The 24,836-nt window shown below is 46.4% G+C and overlaps 1 protein-coding gene across 5 annotated transcripts in view; it reads left to right on the forward strand.

Moving 5' to 3' along the window:
* The window catches only part of NTRK3 (neurotrophic receptor tyrosine kinase 3), a 231,968-nt gene that overhangs the window by 161,434 nt on the left and 45,698 nt on the right, over positions 1 to 24,836 (forward strand). For all 5 annotated transcript variants that reach the window (XM_009470065.2, XM_087743749.1, XM_087743748.1 and 2 more), the window contains 3 exons: positions 13,232 to 13,362; positions 17,619 to 17,791; positions 22,973 to 23,216. In XM_009470065.2, coding sequence (XP_009468340.1) covers positions 13,232 to 13,362; positions 17,619 to 17,791; positions 22,973 to 23,216 — 548 coding nt within the window. The remainder of the gene's footprint in view (positions 1 to 13,231; positions 13,363 to 17,618; positions 17,792 to 22,972; positions 23,217 to 24,836) is intronic.

Below are 24,836 nucleotides of genomic sequence, written 5' to 3' on the forward strand. Positions count from 1 at the left end.
CATCCCAGTATCTGATGCCCTCCAACTAAGACAATTCAGGAAAGCAACATATATACTCTTGTTCAAGACATTTTCCAATTAAGTGAGACCTGTCCTAGGCTAGTGAGGAGAAACAGCTAATGGCATATTGGAGATCTTTCCACCATTATACCCCACTCCGTGCTCTCCAGCATCACCCATGTATATTCACCTACAAATTGCTATTGCCAGCTTTGGGAGGTCCTTTTTATGCCTCTGCATCCTCAGCTAACTGCAAACCATTATTTCCCTTTCCCTCCTTTCTCAGCAATCTTGCTCATTTTGGTCCTTCCCACTAGCAGTATGTTCTTGCTGTAAAACTCCAGTATACACATTTAAATTTAAGCTGTTAAGCCATATATGAGATATATATATATATATATAATCTTGTTTTTGTAGCTGAAGATCCTAGTAGGTTGCCTTCCTCATGTGTCTTGAATACCAACTTAGCAATCATCCAGTCCTCACACATAGTTCAGTTAAAGCTGAACATGCACCTTTTCACCATCTGCAATTAATCATGTCTTCTGAGGCTACCAGCACTGCAGAATGTTTTCTTGAATCTCACCAGGGCCCTTAAGAAGAATTAACTGGGTATTTTTCCCCTGGTGCAGACATTGATGTTTTGCCACAGGAGAAAAGTGTAGGAATTTTTTTTCCCCTCTTGCATGCAGTGAAGTTTTTGATGTTTTTCTGTGAAAATTCACCCCAACCATCTGGCTCATAATGGTGTGAGACATTGCTGAAAGATGACAGACAGACAAATGGACAAATATACAGTGTTTTATTACCCCATGTTCTCCCCATGCTGGGAATGTCAGAGACAATAAACCAAGATGGATTCTCATTTATAATCATAATAAAGGCAGGACACGGCGGTGGTACAATAAAGCAGTACCATCAGGGAAGGAAGGGCAGTGTCCTAACAAGAGCATGTGGATCCTTAAACAGTCCTGAACTCCTCGTGATGAGGGATTTCCAAAGCCGTGTCCAAGGAGAACTTTTTCTGGTTCACTTCTCGCTCCTCAAAGCGCGCTCTCTCTGCCAAGGAGAGGAAGGTGGAGTTGGCACCACAGTGCCTCCTCTCAGCCACTGTCTGTGAAATGAGTCGGATCCCACCATGGAGCAGCTCTGGAGTCGACGCATGGCTGAGCCACTGCCTTTCAGAGGTCCTCTTCTGCAGGATGGACTTGGGATACTGGTGGCCTCCTTTCTCTCATCTAGAACTGCCCTGCAGTTACCCTGCTCATTTTTCAGCAGTGAGGGGGACCTGAGAGGAAAGGTGGATATCTCTTTGTGTGAAGCATCACAGGAGCACCAGTCCAATATTCATTGCATCCTACTTGTGACTCAGACGTAGAACAAAGGAGTACAGGAAGCCTCAACTATGCACAGACCTGGAGAGCTAAATGAGGACCAGCTGCTATCCCCATCAGATTAGCTAATTCCTTTGTATGATCTGTCCTTCTCTTTATTCCTCGCTGCATAATTTGCTGCCTCATAACAATTGCCGAAATCACGCAAACCACAGTAATCTTAGAGCCCAGCAGGCAGACCTGTCTCACATTACTCCTCTTTCAGGGGTTTCCTTCTGCAGAAGTTGGCAAGATGAAAAAAGGGATGGGGTTGTGCACACAGAACAAGTAGGGAGAAAGCCAAGGAAACCTCAGGCAGAAACAAAGAAGGAGCAAGGTCCATTCGGGGTGTTAGGAAAACATGAGTCTGAGGGAACACCTCATCAAGCCATAGATGTAAACGTACCTTCTGTGTCGATCCTGTGAGAAAGGGAGTTAGAGGAGGTGGGAAGGAAGGAGAGAGATGGAAATTGGGCAAATTGGAGAGAGGCTTTCTAATGAAATCATAACTTGAGCCTGAGATCTGTCTTTCAACACATGTTTTTACTCCGTATGGCCTCACTTCTGGAATTTTCTTGTTCCATGAGTTTGGCTGCCACTCATTTAATGACCACCAAAGGAAGTTGTTGGTGGGAGAATGACTGGGCATGGGGCAATAAAAGACATAGGTACCCAGAGATCCCAGAAGCAAAAAAAAAGGAGAAAAAAAAAAAAAAGCAGAAGATGCTGTTTTGTCCAAAATTATGCTTTTCCTTTGTGATGATGGTGAGGCTGGCAACAATCATCAGAAGCATTTCCAACCTGCCTAGAGCTCTAGCTGGAAAATGCAGAAGAACAGGCCCTCTCACCAAATTTCCTTCGAGACGGTCCAGAAATTCTGTCACAACAGATTTTTATGAAAGTCTTTTCACACTTCCACATCTGGAAGGAACTGTGCTTCTTCTAAAAATACTTCATTTTGCACCCAACTTTGGAGTTAGTTCTTACTCTGTTCAGAGTGGGTTCCACATTAGGGACCACAGCTGTAGTTCAGCACTCAAACCACTTACAAACCATACCTCTTTCTTTAATGCCACCCTTCTAATAGTCACATAGTACCAAGAACATATCCAATATATCTGGAATTTTTTAGCATTTATGGTGGGGGCACATTAAGATTAGAATCCGTTAGGACGACAATGACAGCAGAGTCGGGCTAGGCAGAAGCAGCATATGCCTGTGGCTAGATCCTTCAAACCAGGGCTCAGGCCAGAGATGAACAACATCGAAACAGTAGTACCAAAATTCCCAAAATCCTCAAAATTGGAAGGAAAACTTAACGCTGTGACCTGAACCCAGTGCTGCAATATCTACCTGGGTGTGCAAGCAAACTGCAGCATGGCTTTGAGGTTGACTGCTGGGACCAGGATGGCACCAGCGGGATGTGGCTGGTGAGGCCAAAAAGGGCAATGGGACCTCTGGGACCATGGGACGTCTGTCGGTCAGACATGTACCCTGCTGTGGGGGTAAGTATTGGTTGGACTGAGGTCTCCTGTTACCTGTTGAAGGGAGCACTGGGTGCTAGCAGCAGTGATGCGTGGCACCTTTCATGTCTGCCTGTCACTCTGAGTGGGGATTACAGTCTAATGAAAGCTGTTGCAAAGATGAGGGAGTTTTTTGGTGCTGCTCCCAAATTAAGGAGTGGGAGGAAGACCCAGTGCAGGGATGACAGTTGGGAGAAAGGCTAATGTCGTGGCATGAGCCAATTAACTCATCCCTGAGTAACATCCTTCTGCTGGAACGTTGCAGGGGTGCCAAAACCCAGAGGACAGCAAAAGTGAAAGCTCTGGCTGACTTTACCGAGAGCAAACTCCTTCCTACAAAGGACCCAGCAGCTCTTTTCTGGCCTTGCAGCAGCTCAGCATGATTCACACGCAGCTGAGGAGGGGCTGCTGCCTGTGCCAGGTACTGGAGTCAGTCCCCATCTCTCTGCGGTGGAGCTTTGACTGGCGAAATACGAGGCTCGACACTACCTGAAAGCAGGCGCTGCTGGGCTTCTGGCCCTGCTGGAGCAGGCAGAGCCACGGCAGTGAATTCACAGGTTGGGGAAGCCGATAGCCGAGAGCCTCTGAGACCTCGGGGGCAGAAGGTAAGCCTCTGTGTTCCTGGTGGGAGACGGTCTCAAAGCCGCGAGGCTGCTGCTGAGACCCAGTCGCTTCCAGCTTTCTTGTGATTATCCATCTCGGCAATAGGATGCTGTTAAGTGTCTGATTACTGCGTTGTTAAAGCCTTAAGCCTGAAATCTGATTACTGTGTGGTCCCTCGAGGGGCAGCCAGTCCTTCTGCCAGTCCTCCTCCATCCCTCCACCAATAATCCCTTCCTTCCCTTGGAAAAATAATAAAAAAGAAAGACAAGTGATATCTGTCTGCAGCAGCGCTTTCCAATCAAGTGAAAACTAGCTGGAAAATCAAATCAGCCGGTAAGTTCCTGCAAAACACAACTCTGTCTCTTTAAATCTCCCCTTTTGAAGGGATGAACTGAACAGCAATAGCTGCTGATGTAAAACAAACCATTATTCCTCCTATCTCCTCTCCAAGCCCCTTCCCTGCAGACGCATGAGTCTGAGGGAGGCAGATGCTCTCTGAAGACTATTTTCCTCTGTTAAATAAATTCACTTTCAAATAATGTGTAATTAAATGTGTGGTATTGAATTAATGTTTTATTCTGAGTGCTTTGGCAGCAGGGGACCTAGGGGCCTGGCTGGTGGAAAGAAAACACATTCACCAGAAAGACTCCCTTACCCTCTCTCTTTCCCTTTTCCTCCCACCCTGCCAAGAATCCCAGTCCTTGTTTCCAAGAGCTGCTGGAGTGTACCAGTGAGTCGGTGAGGACGATTCTTTGTGTAAGGTCCTTTTTATGATATATTGCCATGGGGCTCTGCGGCATTTCACCCAATGCAAAGACCTCTGCAGCCCACTCCAGTCCCTCCTTTGTCTGCCTCCTGCTGGGCTTCGTCTTCCTCCTCAGAAGAGCCCAGTTGTGTAGTTAACCCTTGTATACAGAAGGCAGAGCCCGAGTGTCCCCTCAGGATGTGAAGTTGGTGCTGGATGTCTAAGGAGACAGACTGCTGAAGCTGGAAAGGCAGTTTGGCTTTGCAGCCTAGTGTCAGCCAGAAATTATTTGAGAAGGTGCAGGACATGATGGGACTCATTGATTGGTTTTTAAGTCTTTTGTCTGGAATGTTAATAAGGTTTTGGTTCCATCAGCAGCGTTTCGTGTTCCCCTGGGAGCCAGTGGAGGAGAAGTTGGTGCCTACAGAGGCGTGGGCAGGCATGGGGTGAACCTGCACCCAGGCTTTGTAGAGGTGACAGCAGCAAGGGGGACCAGGGTGTCTGTCCTAATCTGGGGGGATCTTGACATGTGCTTTGGGCACAGGCAGGTTGGGCAGAGGCAGAGATTGGGTTGGGGTATAACTGGGAACCTGTTTACATCTGTGTGCCTGCTCCCTAACCCTGACCCCAGCAGCTGCAGGGAGCCTTGCAAGCATTAGATTTCTTTTGCGAAGTCTTCCAGGTCTCCATACTAAAGGATGTTTTAACCATTGACAACAGCACAGATGAAGGGATTTACCTTGTTGGATCAAGGGAGGATCCTGTTGATATGATGAGCTCTTGCTTGAGTAATGTCAGTAAGTTGCAGGTCTGCAGAAAGAGGAGGAGGTGGATGTTGCCTTAAAGGCAAGAGCCTGCTGCTGTGCAAGGCCCAGATGTGCTGGAGGCTTCCTCTCTTTGTTGCTGTGGTCATTGTCAAACATTTGCTGGGGGTGATGCACAGGAGCCTTCTTCTTGCTGTAACTCCTTTGCTTTGGGATCTCACCAGGATGGCTCTGCTTCTGCAGGACTATGTGGTGTTGTGCATCCCAGCTGAGACTGCTCAGCACCCAGTAGTCATGGGACACTTTATATTGATCTCTTCATAAAATAATTACTAACTGGTTAGTAGTCAGATTTATGGGACTGAAATGAATGAGAAGAGCTTGAAATTACGTTTTATTTTTATAGGGGTGTCAGGTGGTTTAAGCTGGGATGGAAGTTTTTGCTTAAAAAGTGTTTGTGAGGTTGTGCCAGGCATGTTCTAACATCATTATTTTTCAGATTTTTTTCATGAAGAAATAAGAGTTTGATTTGGTTTGGGTTTAAGCTTTGCAGGTGTGTCACACCACGTAATGTCACCTGCTTCCAAATGGTTTTCAGCATGATGTGGTGAGGGAGTCTGGCAGACTCTGGGCTTGCATCTGATGAGTTGTTGGTTTAAGGGGTGATTGTGCTTTGCCTTTCTGTCAGCACCTTTACACACGCGTGCGCACACACATACACTCCCTTTACACTTACCTTTAGCTCGAGATTATTGGACCTGTAGACTGTCGCTGTTGGCGGTTGCTGTGTGACTGATATGGGAGCTGGTGCTGCAGTGGAGATGCAGCAGCTCAAGTTACGGCAGCTCAGCAGGTGCTAATCCAGTCACTCTGTGCTGCTAATGAAATCACTCTGTGGAGCTTGAGGGCTGTTTTGTAGAAACGCATCTCTCCCTTGAATTGAGGCTGGCTGGAGTTAGCTGGCAAGTGAAAGGCAGCCCTTTGGGTCAGGGCTTCCTCTCCGCCTGCTATGGCAACAGCAAAAGCCGGAGGAGCTGATGATGTCCTAATTGCTGGCGGTATGCTTGGAAGTGTTGGATGTAAGGTATTTTCAAAGCATCAGAGATCTGGCTTGCAGAAGTTGCTCTTCTGTTCTCCTGTTTTCTTGAGCTTGATTACACTGAACGTCAGCTCCTGGTACAGATTGGTATTCCTGGATAACTTTTTTCACCCAGATAGTCCAGCTAAATGCGTCAAGGACTACTATTTTTTACCAAGGTCCAGTTAGCAGCATGTACTGCAGTAGCTCTGGGTCTGCTGGGTCAGCTGGGCAATAATGCCTCCTTCACATCTGGGACCTGCACTCATGCCTTGTGTCTGCTCCCAAAGAGTGAAGGGGATGGTAAGAAAATGCAAAGAACTGCAGAAACATAAGGTCATTGTCTTTTGATGTCTTTATGAAGGAGTATGATCATGACTGTTTGATTGCGTAATATATAGTCAGGCACCAGGGGCTGCCTGAAAGCAAGTTGCCAGCATCTTGGTAAGATACAAGACATGAAGAGAGGGTGTGAGGCCAATGACGTATATTGGTTTGTTGGAGATCAAAAAGTCTGAGAAGGGATGCAAAGAGAGGGGTAACACAGTAAAAGGGACAGCATCCTTTGCATTTCAGGTTGTTTCCTTCAAGGCCAAAGGAGAGATGGATGGAAGATGTGAGAAAGTCTCGGTATATTTTTCTGTGTGGACACACACAAATGTCTATTAGAGCTGTCATGTGGAATTAGTAAGATTGAAATACTGCTCCCAAAGTGAAGAGAAAGGTCTGAGTGAGGTGGTCTTGGGTCTTGTCCACAGGGCCCTCAAAGAAGTGAGTGGGAAGGACCTTGGTGCACCCATGTGTTGTAGCCCAGGTGGCTCAGCCAAGGACTGTGCCTGCTTCACAAAGTTCCCAGAGATTCAGATATGCTTTACATAAACCTCCATGATTCGGGGTCTCTTTGAAAGGACTGTCAGAACTGCTTGGTGCTTATAACCATGACTCTTTTGAAGCTGAGTCCTTGAAGGGTGTCTTAACAGAGGAACTTGGCCACGAACCAGCATCTGGGCACAGCGCCGAGCTGCCAAAGCGTGTATCTGGGCCTTTTACCAGAGGTGGCTCATGTCAGAGCTGAGAGAGAAGCCACCAGAAGTGGAGGGCTACCTACTCGGAGTCCATACAGAGATAAGAAACAGCCTGTTTATGTCTCTATTTTTTTAAATTATGTGGGACTGAGTCTCCCTTTGTTTACGTGTACTTCACAGCAGTCCCCAATTGAAATCAATATCCTTCATTGACTTTGATGGATTTGCACCAGGCCAGGAGGGAGACTCAGACTCTGTGCAGCTAGCCTATGCATTATCTCCTCTCACTATGAGACAGGTCTGTGAGAGAATGACTTATCAGCCCTCCAGTGGCAAGGCTTTTTGATCTGGTCCTACCCGATCTGCACACTTTGCTCTAATCAGGTACATTGGGTAACTCATCAACATGTTTGGTCGACATCCAGGTTGCAATTGACTGCCTGACATGAAAGGCACTCTGTTTGGTAGTTACATGCCTTAATGACACGATTTCCAGTGTAAATTGTAAGCTTTGTTTGTTTGATTTTAATTGTCATGGAGCAGGGAAGCTATGCAGGGTTTATTCATAAGAATTATTTTAGCAGTGAATCAAGAAAGTGAATGAATCATATTGACTAACGGAGAACTTTGCTACCTTTTTGTGGACAACTTATGTATAAAGAAAAAAGAGACAACTCTTTGGCATAAATTAGTTGTTACAGCAAATGACTCAGCTGCTACTGAAAAATGTCGTTGTTATCATTTATAAAGTGCTGTTGATGCAAATGAGGCTTTAGAAGCTTATGAAAATCAAGACCATTACCACAAAGAGCCCATGATCAGACTCAAATCAGGATACCCAAGAAACACATCTAAAAGAAGTCAGTTTTAAAACAGGGATTGAAGAGGGGCAAGAAATAGAAAAGAAAAAGAGAGAAGAAATGGCATGCAGTGGCAAAGCTAAGGGAGGGAGGAGCGGGTGATGGAGAGGTACAGGAAAGGACCTACCTCTAGGGAAAACAGGGCAACATGTGTAGAGGGGAAAAGAAACTGATAGAAAATTGATCTTGGTCTTTTCTAGGCTAGAAAAGAAAGCTGCTGATAAAGAGGGTGGCAAAAGTAAAAGGAAAGATTTCCATAGATTTGCTCTGTTTTGCCAGTGAGCTACATGTTGTTTGTGAATTAAGAGTCCAAGGACAGGAAAACTACTAGAAATACGGCAACCAGATGGACTGCTGTTTGGGAGTTTGAAAGAAGGAGATGTGAGGAATTAATTTCACACCTGGTGTAAATGATCCCGCTTAAGAAGTAGTTTTGCATTTTGCTGTAACTTTAATACTGGCACACTGCTTGCGGTTTACTTTATTTGGAGTTTGATTTGTCCATTTACCTCCCACTGTAGTCATCTGTGTCCAAAGGCTTCATTGTGTGCATCCAGGCTTCAAGAGTATTATCAAACCATGGTTTTAAGGATGCTGACTGTGATGGGAATCTGAAATGCAGAATTTGCAGTGTCGTTGAACCCACCTCTTTCTCACCTGACCTCCAGGACTGATTTGGAAATGAGACAATAATTTGAAAATTAGATTCATGAAATGTACCCACGCAACTTCCCGATTTCTGCTCATGTGATTGAAATGTGGTGGTTATTAGAAAAGGGATGTTTTCATCACACACAGTCTGTTACCAGCTCTGTATGCTCTACATGGGATTTGGAGGTTGAGTCAGGGTCTTTTTGCCTTGACCTTGTCACAGGCAAGAGAAATTCTGCAATATGAGCATAAAAGATGGGTGAAGAGTCATTGAATCAGTGATTTAAACTAAAAAGTTCTGGCTTTTCCAGGCTTCATCCCAGGAGCCAGTGCAGAAGTGACACATCAGGACATGGTAGATTGATGTATGAGAAAAGCAGAATTAATCTTGTTCCCTCTTCTTCTTCCCCTCTATCCCATGGCTGTGCTGGGTTTGCAAGGTTAGCAAACTAGCATATGTTTGTGTCAAGAAGAGGAGCAGACATGACTAAGGGACACATGGGAGCAAATACGGGGAGGAAGAAGTTGCTGTTTTTAGACAGCCACTTTTCTGACTGAGTGCACTTTAAGCACAGATCAAGTCAGCTGTCTTGCAAGAGGTTCAGAGGAGGTTAGGTAGGATCCCATCGCAGATCCAAAGCTGCAACCCTTCTGCCTTGACTCTTCCAGAGAAAAGGAAGGCTTTCTGCTCTGAAGGCAATTTGTAGAGGTGAGTGCAGCGTCCCAGTCTTACCCTCTTGCTAATGCTCTTGCTTACCCACATGGCACCATCATTAAACTGAAGTCGTGGGGCATTTCCAACCAGCTGCAGGTCAAGTGTTTTCTGATGTGGCTCATGTGTTATTCAGAACAACAGTGAAGGCAAGAGCTTGAAACACACTCTCCATGTGTTAAATCTTGATGGACAAGAAGGAAGATGGGGAATCTGCCCAACGCTCCTTCTGTGTCGTACGGCAACCTAGTAATCCCAAAACAAGGACTGCAAGATGTTTCATTTAAAACTGGAATTACTTCAGTGTTGTGTGCTCACATCTTTCCTGTAGGTACAGCTGTCAAGTCTGGTTATTTTCCTGTCAGGTCTTACTGTGGCTCCTGCATAGATTCTTCTTTTGAATTGTCTTGTTGGCTTGTTTTTATAAGTTAATGGTACAGGGGGTAGAAAAAAAAGAAGAGTGGTACTTAGGGGAAGACAGTTTGCATACACTTTGTTGGCAGGGCTGACTTCAACACAGCCGAGACAGATCAGTACACCAATGCCTGCCTAAAACAAATAAACACCAGCTGTTTATCAGACAGGGCTCAGCTTTCTCCAGGAGGAGGTAAACAGATTTATGCAGATGAACCTCCCGGGTGCCCTTGCAGCACAGCATCTTTCATGGCTACTCGGCCTTCCTTATGAGTTACAGCCAGGACAGACGAGCAAAGAGATGCAAGGTTAGCACAATAACACAGCCATTCGCACAGTGCCAGGGCGGTTTGTCATTGCTTTCTGTTTAAAGCCTATATTTAATAGTAATGTAGAATTAAACATAGTGCTGATCTCACTGTGAAGAATTTGATGTAAACTTCAGTATTTGAAGCCTACAGCATGTGAAAAAGCAATTTATTATAACTCACTTATTATTCCATTTGTGCCTAAAATACTATAAAGCAAAATTTATGGCCATTTGACGTTGAGAGAAATTGTGATCAGCAAAAGTACTTTTCTGACTCTACATTAAGATTGTCCAGGTGTTGTCAAACTGCTTAACTTCATGAACCCTTTTTTTTTTTATAGCCACACAAGTTTACTTTAAATCCAGCAGTGCTATGTGAGTCCACTACTTCAAAAGGATTGCTCCTCCCTCAGTTCAACTCTGTTTGCCACAATATCTCCTTAAATTCTTCATATAAATTTTTCCTGAAGCTACTCATTGACCCTAACAACTTGATGCGAAATCTGGTCTTGAAGACAGATGGGATATTATTTTAATAATGTAGACATGATTACACAGTCTGGATGTCAGCTCTCAGAACTGTCTGATCATTTATTAAAATGTTGTTGGGAGGAAAAATTGGGAGCTCAAAATTTTGGGCAAGACTCTGGGGAGTTCAGAAAGAGAGGTTTGCTTCAGTTCTCGTGATGTTACCACTTACTCATCAGAAGTGTAAATAATCTCAAATAGTATTGCTGGTTATTCTGAGACAGTTTCCTTTTTAACTTTATCTCACATCAAACGGGGCAATTGGATTGCAATTGCTATGTTTCTGTTGGGATTCTGAGTTTTTTAAAGTGTCCTTGGGCTCCTCTTAATACAAGATCATTTCCCTGCAGCTTTCTTGACTGCCGCTATTCAGGAGACCAAGAATGCAAATACATGGTTTGTCAATACCGCAAATCCTAGGTACCGTAGTGATGAGTGCTATAGAAATGCTTGCCAAGAGAAAGAGAAGAAAAAAAAAAAAACAAAACGTTTTCCTCTATTAAGTAAATTGGTGCCTTTTGAGCTTTTCTTAGATTAGGACTTTCCTCACCCAAGTGCATCACTTAACATTTCAACACATAATATTTCAGATTTCTCAAGGTACTCCTTAAACACTCAGCTAAACCAGGTGGAGAAGGCAAAGTCCACATGTGATTTGTTCTCCCTGGCTGTCACTGCAGATTTAAACCCCAAGTCATTCTGGATGTGCCTACCATCCTGTGCCTTAATGTTACTAATATTATTAATATTGGTAACTAACAGTTTTCAGTTTATTGAACAATTAATGAAAAGGTCAATGGGAATTCTCTATAGAGGCATTGTTCATTACAAGGCCCATTGCTTATGCAATCTTGCAGAATCCGTCTTCCCAAACAAGCAAAAGGGCCAGAGATGGCAGCTCCTTAAACCTGCCAGTAAGCTCCTAGTTAAAGAGCTTAATTGTATGAAAGCCATTAGGATGTTAGTCTTCCAATCCATTGGCTTTTTGATGCATTAAGTGGTACCTATGTTGTTGTGGGGCATATAATCCCTCAGGTCAAGGCGGGTGCCTACTCGGGCACCTGGGTGCTGGGAGCTGGTGGCGGACTGTGATCACTGCTAATGATACTTCCCTGCAGCCAGTTTGGAATCTGGTGTTAGTCACCTCCTGCACTGGCAGTGCCCCAAGGGAAATGCATCTGAGCTAAGGGGTGCACACCTGTACAGCTCCTGCGGCACACGGAAGAATGGAAAAGACTCAAAAGCAGTCCAGTTTGTGAGCAACCAGATGCAAGGAGAAGTTATGAATGCCCCAGGATAGGAGTGGAAAGAGGGCACTGTCCCATCTAATGCCTCTGCTTGAGGAGACATCTAATGCATCAGCTTTTCCTCACCAAGCACTGGAGAACAGTGTGTAGCTCTCACTGCCCTGCCATGACCATCAGGCTGAAACTGGGAGTGGTCTGTGCTACCACAGTTCTCAAGGGAGGCAGTAAGCTCCAGTGAAGCGCAGTTTAGAGAGATGAAGTTTTGGGTACTGTGCCTCCAGAAAATGGTGTGCTTCTCTAGCTGCTTCCACAGTTCATTCCAGGCATTAAAAAAAGCTTCTTTGCATTGCCAGAGGAGCTGTATGGGTGCTGTGATGCCAGAAAGGTGCTTAGAGGTTTGGCAGCAAATAGTTGTGCCTTAGTGTCATCCCCAAAAGAGAGTATGGAGATCCCCAAGCTTTCCCAGCAACCAGTGGCATTTAATCATGACCCATCATTTGTGGAGGTCCTGCTAGTCACTTTTCTACCCTTGTGGATGTCTCATACATGGGTAGATCTAGCCTTTATGAATGACCTGTTAGCTGAGCAGACCAATCTTCATAGGCCTCTGTACCTTTGTTAAATTAATAGCTATTGGTCTCTTGATTCTTCCTGAAACCTCAGTTGCTATTCTCTGTCAGTACTCACTGTCCTAAATGTCAGTGGAAAGGATCATTGAAACTAATGGGTTGAGTTTGTCTGTTGTGCCAGTGACTTTATCCTGGGATGACCTTGTTTCTGAGGAAATAGTTGCGTAGGAGATGGCTGCAGGGTCAGGGTCTTGCTGCGGGGCGGTGCTTGGCATGTCCAGCCAGCTCCTGCTCTTGCCCTAAGGTGCATGGGGGTCAGTGGTCCTCCTCCCCTTGGGAACTCTTTGACTTGCCAAGGTTCAGCCTCAAAAATCTGCCTGAGTTTGGGTTTAAACTGATCCCGATTGAAATGCAAAACTCAACAGGACCTTCTAATCTCACCTGGCCTGGCGCTGGAAGTATTGACCTTTGCTACGCCTTGCAGGAGATGAATTACTTCCAGGAACATTCCAAAGAGATTCAGGTCTTTGTAGCAGATTTTGCCCCAAAGGTTCCTCTCCCTGAGGACAAGCTTGCCGCGAGCTTATAGTGAAAAACGTGATAAACCTCAAGTACTTTCCTCGCAGATGTTTTGCATGAGACTAGCTCCATGCCAGAGATGGCTGTGTTCCGTGGGTGGGTAAAAAGATCCCTGTAGATATTTTTGCAAAGCAATTTCAGATCCTTTGCAGCTTGCTAGAAAATTGAATTAGTTGTTTTCCATTCCCTGAATTAACCCTGATTCATTCTTCCCTCAACCCTCTCCCTCTTCCTCCCCTCCCTCCAACAGATGTCCAGCATATTAAGAGGAGAGACATCGTTTTGAAGAGGGAGCTGGGAGAAGGTGCCTTTGGGAAGGTGTTCTTGGCCGAGTGTTACAACCTCAGCCCCACCAACGACAAAATGCTGGTGGCAGTGAAGGTAAATCCCAAGGGCAAATGGCAGAGAGTAGGGCAGGGGCTGGCCGGTGAAGCAAGACTGGATGAGCCTGCGTGGGAAAGGGAAGCAGGGGAGGGCTGGGGGCCAGGGGCGGAGATTTATCTGATGCTGGAGATTGTGGTAAATCCACTTAGTCACACAAAGTTTCAGTGTTTTGCTTCAAGGTCATCTATTCTCTCCAATGCCAAAGCCTCTCTTCCTGCCGACATGGCCAGGAGACAGACAGGGAGGAGAAGCGGGTCTGGAAGCTGTAAGCTCCCATGCAGCTGCAGCAGCGCAGTGTGGAGTCCACCTTCCCTCCGTGAGGGAGTGGGGCTCTTCTCTTTCTGGATTTTATCTCTTTGTGGAACATGCAGAAGCTGAAACAAAAAAAAGCCTCGGCAGAAATGAGCACTTAAAAGCTAAGCTTGACAAACCAATTTGCTGGGATCAATTTGCTGCAAGATGAGCAAAGCAACCCAGCTTAGCTCTGCTCAGCTCCTGCTTGCCTAGCCACAGATCGCTCCTGTTTTGGTGATTTTGAGACAACACAAGTTCAGCTTGGCTTGTGCTGTGCTGTTTGTGTCCTTGTGAGGGTCCTCAGGTGAGCTGTGCCCCATCAGCGTGGCTCTGGGCAGAGGAGACCACTCAGTGCAGAAATGTGCTCTCCTCTCAAGTGGCACCAGTTGGCAGACACACATAGTCTAATCCCCAGAAATTAATTGATGCCTCCTAACTCCTTGGAAGAAGATCTGCATTTGAACTGATGCTCTATGGGGAGAAAGGTTCCAGCACTGTCTCCAGGATGCTGGAGGCATCCAGTTGCTTGAGAATTGTTTTAATCATTGGCACTTCAAGCCTTTTTTTGTCCCCTTATGCTCCGACTGTGAACTGCAAGATTGCACCTTCCACCTCTGAGACTGGTTAAAGCCAAGGTAGCACAGCTACTCATATGATTAATTGCCTGATTATATGGCTGGTACCTGCCTATCAGTGTCAGCCATCCCTTATGCGATCCTGCCTCTCAAGTCTCTACTGAGTATCATTTGCATGTAGGCAGAAACAGCATCTGAACTTGTTTCTGTTAATTGCTACTATAAGCTTACATCTCCAGAGTGCCTTTCATCCTGCAAGATCATACAGATTCAGCTTTAGAGCAGGGCCTTGAAATCTGGCTTTTTGCCAGCTCGGGGGGGGGGGGCAGGGAAAAAATCCCTCTAATTCGGGCCACATTATAAGTCTTAGGGGAAGAAAGAAAAAGGAAAAAAAAGACTTTACATATTAAGTTGAGATTTGGCTGCATTTCCTGAAGATCTCATGCTCCTGACAGAGGCTGAGAACTGCCTCCCCAGTCACTGCAGCTCAGGGCAGCAGCAGGACATGCTGGTTAGGGCAGCTCAGTCCACAGCCCAGAGTCTGCCGCTGCTGTGCTCTCAGGGGCTCCCTCCCAGGGCCAAAAAAGTGGCTGTGTTACTCACTTGGTTAAATGGACTCAGATTTTCAGTGGATCTAAAGGTTGCAGCCCTGCAGATAAGCTGAGTTTTGATGTGATGGCATGGACAAGCTTCCTGTTTTATTCAGCTCGCTTCTAAAAACATCCTAGGAAACGCACAAAAAGTATATTGAGTGAAGAGTGTTGAGGTTACGAAGTCAAGCACTAGAAATGCTGGAGGGGCTGGTATTCAGGGCATGTCCTCTGAACACGTATTTTTCATTTCTGTATGGACTGCTTCATTGTAGTGATCACACCTGTGTCTGAGAGCTCCCTAGATGTGAGTGCACTCATTTTCACAGCCTCCCAGCAAGGTGCTGGCGTTGTGTCATCCCCATTTTGCAGAGGGCAGATGGATAAGCAGGGAAACTGAGCTGAAAGGATCCACTTAGGTGCAGGATGGAGTTGCTAACCTGCCTTTCCAGCCCTGCAGACAGTGAGTACCAGACCCACATTGACCCCTGCTGCTGCAGTAAATGTGGAGCTTATGCAGACCTGGCACTGATGCCGTGCGATAGCGGATTTTCCAGGCAATATTGGAACAACTGCCACTTTGTGACAACGGCTGCAACTTGCAGATGCTGAGTGACTTGCAGGATGTTACGTAGAAATCATGTGATGGAGGCACAAATACAATCCACCCCAAACCTTCCTACGAGAGGCATTTCAGTGATTTTGCTGAGATGTCCCTTCTCTTCCTCCGGTTCTGGTCTTCTTTCCCTGTTCCACCACTTCCAGCTCCTGTTTCCCTTATTTCTAAATGCTTGGCTGTGCAACCTTAGTAATGTGGGGTTTTTAATATCTTTTGTGTGTGTGTGTGTGTGTGTGATATTTACACAGTTACAGTGCCAACACCTTGTAGAAATGATTGCGTGTGAAGGAGGGGAAACCTAAACTCACTGCAGCTCAAAATATTACATGCAACTACGGGAAAAAGGGGGAGAAAAGAGTGATGGGGGAGGGGGACTGTTTTCCTAGGGAAAAATAGGGTAGCATCAACATTATGAAGATATTAAATGACTAAAAGTAATTGGGTGCCTGAGATAAGGATGGATGCTTTGCCATCTGCTCAGTGTAAGTCACATCCATCTAAATATCTCTAGTCAAGCTATCCCAGAGGACATAGAATTAAAATAAAATTATGCCATGTGACTAGCAGGTTGGGGGCAGAAGAAGGAGATGAGGCAGTGTCCTAAGGCTTGAGTAAAAACCTCATGGGAGATCTGCTTCAAGGGGAAAATCAGCTACTCTGGAGGACTCACTGTTTCGCTGTGCATGGCATTGCACCCAGCAGTGCCATGGACCAGCCGGAGATGCATTAGCAGCATATTCGACCTCTTCTTCTATGCACAGCTTTCTGATGCTTAACATCCCTTTTTGCACATAAATTGGAGCCTGCACCTGCTGGTGCCACGTGTTCTGTCAGCTTGGGGAGATTCAAGGCATAGGGAAAAGGGGGTAGGTGTATTCGTAGGAGAGCTACGTATGTTTCCCGCCACTGAGGGGGAACCAGTGCTCGTCAGATTTAATCTGGGGCTAACTAAAACAATTAAGGGAAGGGTTTTCATGGCTAGTTCCCTTTTTAGATATGGGACTTGGATTCCAAGTTGCTCATAAATTTTCAAATTAAAACCATGTATGAAATTACTAATTAAGGAGGGAGATACAAGTGCCATGACCAAATATAATTTATTAAAAGGGCTCCTCCATTTCTCATATACTATCACCATATTCCTACATACCAGAAATAAACAAGTTGCCTTGAATCCTTTTCAACTACCATTAGGCTGCACGGTTAAAGCCAGAACTGGTACTAAACAGTCCTGGCACATGGAGGACCAGAATTGCCTCTTCATTTTGTTAAACGTTTGCAAAGACTGTGCTGATTCTCGTGGCCATCCCATCTTGTCAAATGTTCTGGACTTCAACGTTTTTACTAAGTGCTCACGAAGAGCCTTCCCTTGATACCCTGGGATGACAACACGTGGCTTTCAAACTAGTTCTCCAATGCAACTGCACAATAATGCACAAACAAGTGGCCTCCAGCCCTGGAGAACCTTCCCTGATCATTGACTGCACCCACAGCAACAACTTCATAACAATCCTGCGATGTCGGGCTGGTCCACACAGCCTGGAGCCTGCAAGCTACCCTGCAATGGCAAAGTGGTGTGCTCAAATGTGGAAGATGAGATATTCTCAATAAGGATACTGATTTCAGCATCGGTCTGCCAAGGGAGCTGTTATAAACAGCAGGGAATAAAAACATGATTTTAAAAATTATGAGAAAAGACTTGACAGTGTCCTTCTTCAGAGGCAGTTTGAAAAATCCACACAATAACTGCACAGCCAGGCAAATCCATCTTCTGAATAAAGGCAGTGTAGTCAGCTATTTCAAAATAAAAGACGGATAGCAAGGACTGGCTGGCTCAGGAATTTAATAATAATGAGATATGAAGCCATTCATCCCTAGGTCACCAGTACAAACCCTGCCCAAGCTGGGAATAATTGGAAGCTATTACCCTCTGAGGTATGTTTGTTGCTGCCTGGGAAATGAGTTGAGGAACCTGCTGGGCCAGTAACTACATGAATGAAACGCTGAGGTGGTGCCACTGGCACCTGCTGCCAGCCCGCCCAGTGCAACCAGGCTGGCAGCAGCGGTTCTCTCCCCTCCCTTCCTCATCAGCTCCTCTGGGATACTGTGACCCATTTCTTCTGGCTTTGCCCCTGCCTGAGCCCACCCTGTGCGTATCTGTATCCCTTCTTTCAGGCGCTGAAAGACCCTACCTTGGCAGCCCGCAAGGATTTCCAGAGGGAGGCAGAGCTGCTTACCAACCTGCAGCATGAGCACATTGTCAAGTTTTACGGCGTGTGTGGTGACGGTGACCCCCTCATCATGGTCTTCGAGTACATGAAGCACGGGGACCTGAACAAGTTCCTGAGGTATGTGTGAAGGAGGGCAGGGGAGTTGATGTACAGCCGCTCTGCAGCCTCGGTGTGGCTTGTTATAGATCTGTGGTGTACCAGTGACACCATTGCCATGTGGATGCTGGTGGGCTGGGTAATGAGAGCTGGTTGTTCCAAGGACAGCTTGTAGGAGATGATGATCCTCACTAGATTTGGTGCTTCATTAACCCTACCCCAACATTTCCTCTTAGGTAGTTCCAGGGGTGGTCCCTGTGAGCTATGGAAACCAGACTTGTCTTCTCCCACCCCAGCAAGTTTGAAGCTGCAGAAAGCGTGGCTGCAATCCCTCTCTGCCCTGCGGGGGTAGGATGTGAAGCCTTGGCTGTCAGCAGCTCCGAGTCCCATCCACCCAGCAAAGACATGCCCTGCTGCAGCAGGAAGGCCACTAGCCGTCACTCCCCATGTCACCCAGCTCCTCGTTCAATAGCACCATAACCAAAATATTCCTTTGAGAAACTTGCTGGAGTCCTTGGTCTGATTGATATCCTGGGCATTTATTGCTCTCTAGTTTTCATTCCTATATTCAGAAAAGAGCTGAGAAATGCTGGAGGGGCCTCAGGCAGTGCCTATGGAGTCCATCCCTTGTCCTTGTTCCCTAGGCCTCATCAGACAGGGATGCTAACTGAGGTACAAACTATCCTAACCTGTGGCACCATACTACTCAAGAAGCTAGGCAGGGCCTGACAAAGTGCTGTAATTGCCTTCCCTGCCTCTAGAGAGATGCATATTGCTGGAGCCCCCCACCTCCATCATCATTCAACCATTTCATCAACGTGAGGCAGATCATTTGTATGCCCTAAATCTGCCAGCGGTGAGGGGCAGCGAACAACTGTGGGAGGATGTTTGTGGTGCTGTTCTCCCACGATACAGAAATTATGCTCTGAAACCTGCATGCAAGTGGAGTGGTACTTACCTCTTGAAATAATTAGTAGTTTTATTTCCCAGTATTTAGAAAATTGGACCCTTGATATTTTCCTGTTTTGACTGCTAAGTGTGAACATGATTGCAGCAGGAACAAGAAGCTTGAGCACAGCAGGTCTAGATCTGGGCTTGGGATACACTCTGTGATTATTTTTCCACCACCACAGTCAGTTTCTGACCAGGAAACACAAGTCTTTCCCTGAGGTTTTAATTTCTAAGCAATCACCTACACCCAAAGAGCTGTGGGGAAGGACCTCAAAGGTTTCTTCTTTCCTCTGCCAAGCAGTGCCAACCTGTCTGAAGCTCCCTTGGGGCATTCACAGGGCAGTGGCTGGACTGGGAACATCCCTGCATTGGTTTCCCTCCTCATTTCAGCATAGTTGTGGGTAGATTGAATATGATTTTATAGCTCAGTCCCTGTCTCAGGCTGTCTCAGAGGGATGTCTCGTGCCCACTGCTGATGCCTTGTGTAATTGCTTCACACAACGGTGTGGTCCTAAGGCTGATATCATGCTGAAGCCATGCACCCCCTCATCTTCACCCCTCGTCCCAGCCCTACCCTGGGACATGTCTGAGAAACACTCATGCCCTGGAAGGCCAGGGCCTGTCCTGGTGTCACTGGAGAAAAAAGCTCATTGTTGAATTATCTTTGGCCTTTATGAAGGAAAATAAACTTTCCAGATGTGTGGTCCCCGGGACTGCAGCCTCACATCTTCCAGCTGCATGTAGCTGCCAGCTTTTCCTTCTCATGCAGCTGTGAAGCAAGCAGATACGGAGGAAGTGGCTGTGAGCTCCCTTCTCTGCATGTTGGTGTGTGATAGGCAGTGAAATCCTTTCATGTTCCAAAGGAAGCTGACTTTTGGGACAAGCCCCCCTAAGGGGGCATGTGGAAAGAGAGTCTTGGGCTTTGTTTATCGGGTCAGTTATCTGCTGTCCTCACAGTGGCAACGGTGGGCTGCAAGGGAGTCAGAGAAGGTCGGTGGTGTAGGCATGCCTGGCATCCCTGGTGAGTAGCAGTTCTTATTGTGGCATGATTCACCCAGCCCACAGCAGGAGACAGTTGCTTCCAGGCACTGGAGGCCAGGGGCGCTGGGAGTCAGTAAGAGACACTCAGATGGACTTTTCCCAGTTTAACTGCAGAAATTGGAAAAGCGGTAAAATGGAAGAAGCTCACTTTAGACCCAGTTTCCTAGAGAAAAGCATAATCAATAAATTCTCCTAAGTGTTCTTAGACTTTCGTGAGCTTCCCAGAAAAGACAGAGAATTTTACTGGTCTGTAAAATTAACTGGTGTGGCAAGGGGAAGCGCCAGGATCAACACCTACCAGCTGGGTTAGAGGTGGCATGTATTGTGATGGCTCTACACTCCTCCCAGGGCCCCTGCGTGTAAGACCATTGCTGGTAGTGCAACAGCTTACCCTGCTCTTTGCACCAGGGGAGACTGCAGTTGTGGTGTCCTGGCTAATAGAAAAGGGATAGTGAAAATATCCTGCTATGGAGAAATACAGGCATTGCTCTCCAGGGAGCATGGCATCCCTAGGGCTGGTGTGCGTGGGGGCTGGAGACTGCCCGCAAGTTATGTGCGTGGCAAGGCTGGGCACTCCCCAGACCCACTTCTGGGGGTCTGCAGCAGCCGCCTTGCCTCTCTACTCACCAAATATCTCCATTGCTTCCTCCCTTTCCTTCTGTCACTCGTTTTCTAGCTTTTGTTTTCTGTCTGTGGCAGCAGCAAATTTGAAATAGGGATGTTTGCATGTTGCCATTACAAACCCTCTTTTCAGTCTATAGTAAGTTGTTGCTATTTGCTGTTAACTCAGAAAGGCAATAGATTTTGTTAGAAAAGTTGCATAGTTCTGATGTTTTTGTGTCAGTCCTTCCTGTGGAGCAGCCCCTACAGTTAGACTGTCTTGGGACGGAAAAAAGCATTTCAGCAGAGGAAGCATGCAGCCAGGAGGGTGATTTTTTTCCCCAGGCTGACAAAAGCCTCCATCACTCCATAACAGAAAAAAACCCCAACAGTTCTTTAACAAGGGATCCACCCAATCTTATGGACTTTCTGTGAAGCTGAATTAAACCCCTTTCTCCAAGAAGAGATGAGCAGACCCCTCTTGTATTCCCTGCAGGCTTTTTGACACAACTAAATGTGCTAATATCCCTTCTGTTAATCTCATAAATGTGTTGATACTTCTTTCTTCTGGATTATACCCTTGTGGGATGGAGAAAGGGAGGGAGGGAAGTGTATGTATTATATAGGACATATCGAGATGTGTCCTATATAGTAGGATGTAAAAAGAGCCAGTGAAATAAAGGTGTTGGCTGATCATTTTTTAAACATCACCTGTTCCCTTCAGAGACAGACATTTCTTTGGGAGCCATTATTGTATTTGAAAAAGGTGGCAGTAATGAAATAGTAATATATCCTTCACTTCTCACCTAGGAATGCTTACCTTTGATGACAACAGGTATCAGCTGCAGCTAAATATGGTGTAACTGCCAGGCATGACTGGTACAAACTGTCCAGCACAGTTTTAGAAACTATTGTTTGTCCTGCTTTGCTGTTTTTAGCTAACCTGCTCAGTCCTGGCTCAGCTTCACCTGCTGTCAACATCTGTTGTCACCACCAGGTAATTTCCTGGGGTAAACCCATCTGTGGGCTGTCTAAATAAGACATCAAGGAGTCATTTCTGCATACACTCTTCTGGAGCTCCTCCTTGCCCCCAGTAGTTCTTCTGGTGTGCTGATGCTCTCACCATGCCTGCGAGCCTTCAAGATTCCCCCAGCAGGCCCAGCCCTGCCGCCTGCAGTGCTGCTCCCAGCCAGCTCATCCCACATTCACTGCAGCATCACCCACTTGTGGCTCCCAAAAAACACTCCTGGCTCATCAGCACTCATTTCTGGAGTTCCTCTCCTCTTTCAGCTATCCTTTCTACCAGGAGGGGATCTTCAGAGCCATGTTTCCAGGGGCAGGGCAGCAGGATGTAGTTGAAGACAAGGGCATTTGAAAAACTATCGTTTGAGCCCCAGTGCTTGGATGCTAATCCCTTTGGTGCACCCTCAAGCCCAACAGAGCAATTAGGGAACAGAGACAAAGGAGGGAAACAGTTTGGATCTTGTTGTGGGTTGTTCTCCCATGTCAAGAAGGAGGGAAAGCTCTGTGCAATTTCAATTTGTTAGCTCTCTGTGGGGTTACTGCTGATGACAGGGGTGAAATGCCAAGAATCATTTCAAAGAGAACAGTATGAAAGCCTCGGAGGAAATGCTGTACTGTATCTTAGTCACAAGGAGGAAGGTCACAGCAAAATCTTTTGCTTTTCCCTAAATCTGAGGGATTTTGTTATTCCACCTTCACACAGGCTACCACAGGGTGAGCTCTACGAGGGGAAGAGACATCACAGAGGGAGGATGGCAAAGACGGACTTGGTACACAGTGAGGGAGGGGACTAAAAAGGGGACAGGACAGGAATAAGCCTGACCTTCAGTTCTGCATTTACAATGCACTTGGTTCAGCAAAATATTTCCTTTTGTTGCCCAGGATGTTCTCTACATCTGCTGACATCCAGGTCTAGCCTTTGCACCTCTGCTTGTGCCTTCACAGTTTACAGTACCTGTGTTACCTCTGGGATGGCTTAGGGTATAAAAGGTATTTTCCAGGGATGAAGCTGCTGGTGTTCCTCTGAAACCTTTTATGTGATCTCTGGCTGTATTGGTACTGATCAGGGGTAGGTTATTTGGTGATATGGTGTTTGGAGGAAACAGATGAGGCTGTTTGGGATTAATAAAGAGACTAGGTAGCAAGAATATGATGGCTGTGGGAGAAAAGGGGGTGATATCTCTACCTCTGGGAAGGTTTCCAAGGTGTAAGAATAACTGGAGCACACATGTAAATATCTGGAGGCAAATTAGTTTTGCATAGGTCTTGCCAGAGAAGAATGTCCATGTTTCATCAAACCAATGGTCCCTCTGTCCTGGCAGTCTGTGTCCATCTGTGGCCTAAGAGGTTGCTTGCGGAAGAGTAAGGATGTATACCACCCGCTCACCCACCAAATAAATGTTCCCCCAACCTCCTGTTCTCTTAAACTTTTCTTTTTTTCTTTCCACTGGAGCTGCGTGTACATCCTCACAGTGCAGAGTTGGGGGCTAGTCCCCACCACAGCAGGAACAGCGACCGTGTGGGATTCCTATCTCCTGGTCACTTTTGAGACCCAACTCTATGCTTTTTGCTTCTTCCTCCCTATAGGGCACATGGCCCAGATGCTATGATCCTCGTGGATGGGCAACCTCGACAAGCCAAAGGGGAGCTAGGGCTATCCCAGATGCTCCACATCGCTAGCCAGATCGCCTCTGGAATGGTGTACCTTGCCTCCCAGCACTTTGTCCATAGAGACCTGGCCACCAGGAACTGCTTGGTCGGAGCCAACCTGCTGGTGAAGATTGGAGACTTTGGGATGTCACGAGATGTCTACAGCACTGATTACTACAGGGTAAGGCAGCTCCAGCAGCAGTCTGATGCTCAGAGCAAAGGGAGACTAGGAAATGTTACAATAAATCAGTTTTTGGAGCTCTTGGGCTCACTTCCTTGGTTATTCCCTCACTGAAACATGCACACAGATGTCAATCAGGCATTCCTGAACCACTGTCCTCACTCCTTTTCAGTCCTGGCTATGCTTGTAGTTCAGACATCCATGCAGATGCCTACACACAGAGCTCTCTGTGATACCCCAGCACACAGTCACATGCTTTGGGATGGCTCTGAAGTCACCCCATTCTTACTTCCTTCCTATATTTTCTCCCTCTTTTTTGAAGACATTGATAAACTAAAGGTAATCCAAAGAGATGACAAAGACTACAGGCTGTGACCTCTGGTGTTAGATTAAAGAAACTTAATACAGGGACCTAGAGAAAAGGCATCTGAAAGACTGACTGATAAGTACATAAAATATGGAAGAGGAAATAATAGGCAATTTAGGTTTGACCTCAAATCACTTTTTTGCAGCAGGGCCATCATTTAGACAATGGAATAATTTGCCAGAGGTAGGTTGCTGAGGGCCTGTCATTAAAGAAGTTCAGGAAGCAACTAGATAAAAATGCCTGTGTTTAGTGCAGAGGCTAATCCTGCACTCATCTCTGGGGACAGACTCAATGAGTCAGGAATGCCTTTCCAGCCTTTTCTTCTGTGATTTGTGTTTGCACTCTCCCCTTGTCTTGCACACTCCCTTTGTACCTGTCTGCACTGCCCTATCTGCCCGAGATGGCAGCCTCCCTGGGGGGACAGCGTGTTTCTCACCCTTCCTCAGCCACAGGAGAAGCTGTGATGTGCAGAGTTTGAAGCACACTGGAGTAGGCATTTGTCGCTGGGCAGGGCTTTTCAGGCTAAGGAGCAGCGGTTTCTAGCCTGATGCTTGGACTAAGGCTGGTTTATTTCTGGTTACAACATGGATGTTTGGCTTTGAGAATGATTTCTGTCAGCTACCTGAGAAAGGGTTGACCTGTGGTCTTGATCTGATTCAGAGTGTTTTCTTTATGTGATAGGCAGTTGCTAAGTAGAATTACTGTGTTGGGGAGGATGTGATCAGATTTCTGCAGAGACATATCACCCCTCCCAGCCCAGGACATTGGCTTATCACTAAGTTTAATTGCCAGTGAGGGCACCAGTCTTCACTGTGCAGCACAAAAGCCCAGGCTGGGACAAGGTCTCTGTGCAGTTACTGGACAGTGATGAGGGAAGAGAGGTGGCTATGGTCCCATCACTACAGAAACTTCAGGAAGTAGCAAGTAGGGAAGAGAAGACCCAGGGGAGGATGAGAAGCAGCCTGTTCTTGCCTGGCTCCTTTTCTTCAGCTGTGTTAGACCTACCTCAACCACAGTGTCACACCGCTTGAGACAATCCCAGCCAAGCTTGTGTTCTTGCAGCACCGAGAGCTCTCTCTGCAATGAGAGAATTTGCTGCTATTGCCATGTGAAGGCTGGGAGGGCCTCCAAAAAGTGAGAACTGAGAAGATCTCCATAGGCCAGTTCACTGTTGTCGGATTTTTTGTCTTCTCTGTGGTGGTGTCCCATAGACCTCATCCTGTCTGTGCAAAATGCTTTGCTGAGGATTGCTC

Source organism: Nipponia nippon, unplaced genomic scaffold, assembly GCF_047370975.1.
Source record: "Nipponia nippon isolate SJK-2023a ecotype South Korea unplaced genomic scaffold, ASM4737097v1 scaffold_9, whole genome shotgun sequence".
Lineage (NCBI taxonomy): Eukaryota > Metazoa > Chordata > Aves > Pelecaniformes > Threskiornithidae > Nipponia > Nipponia nippon.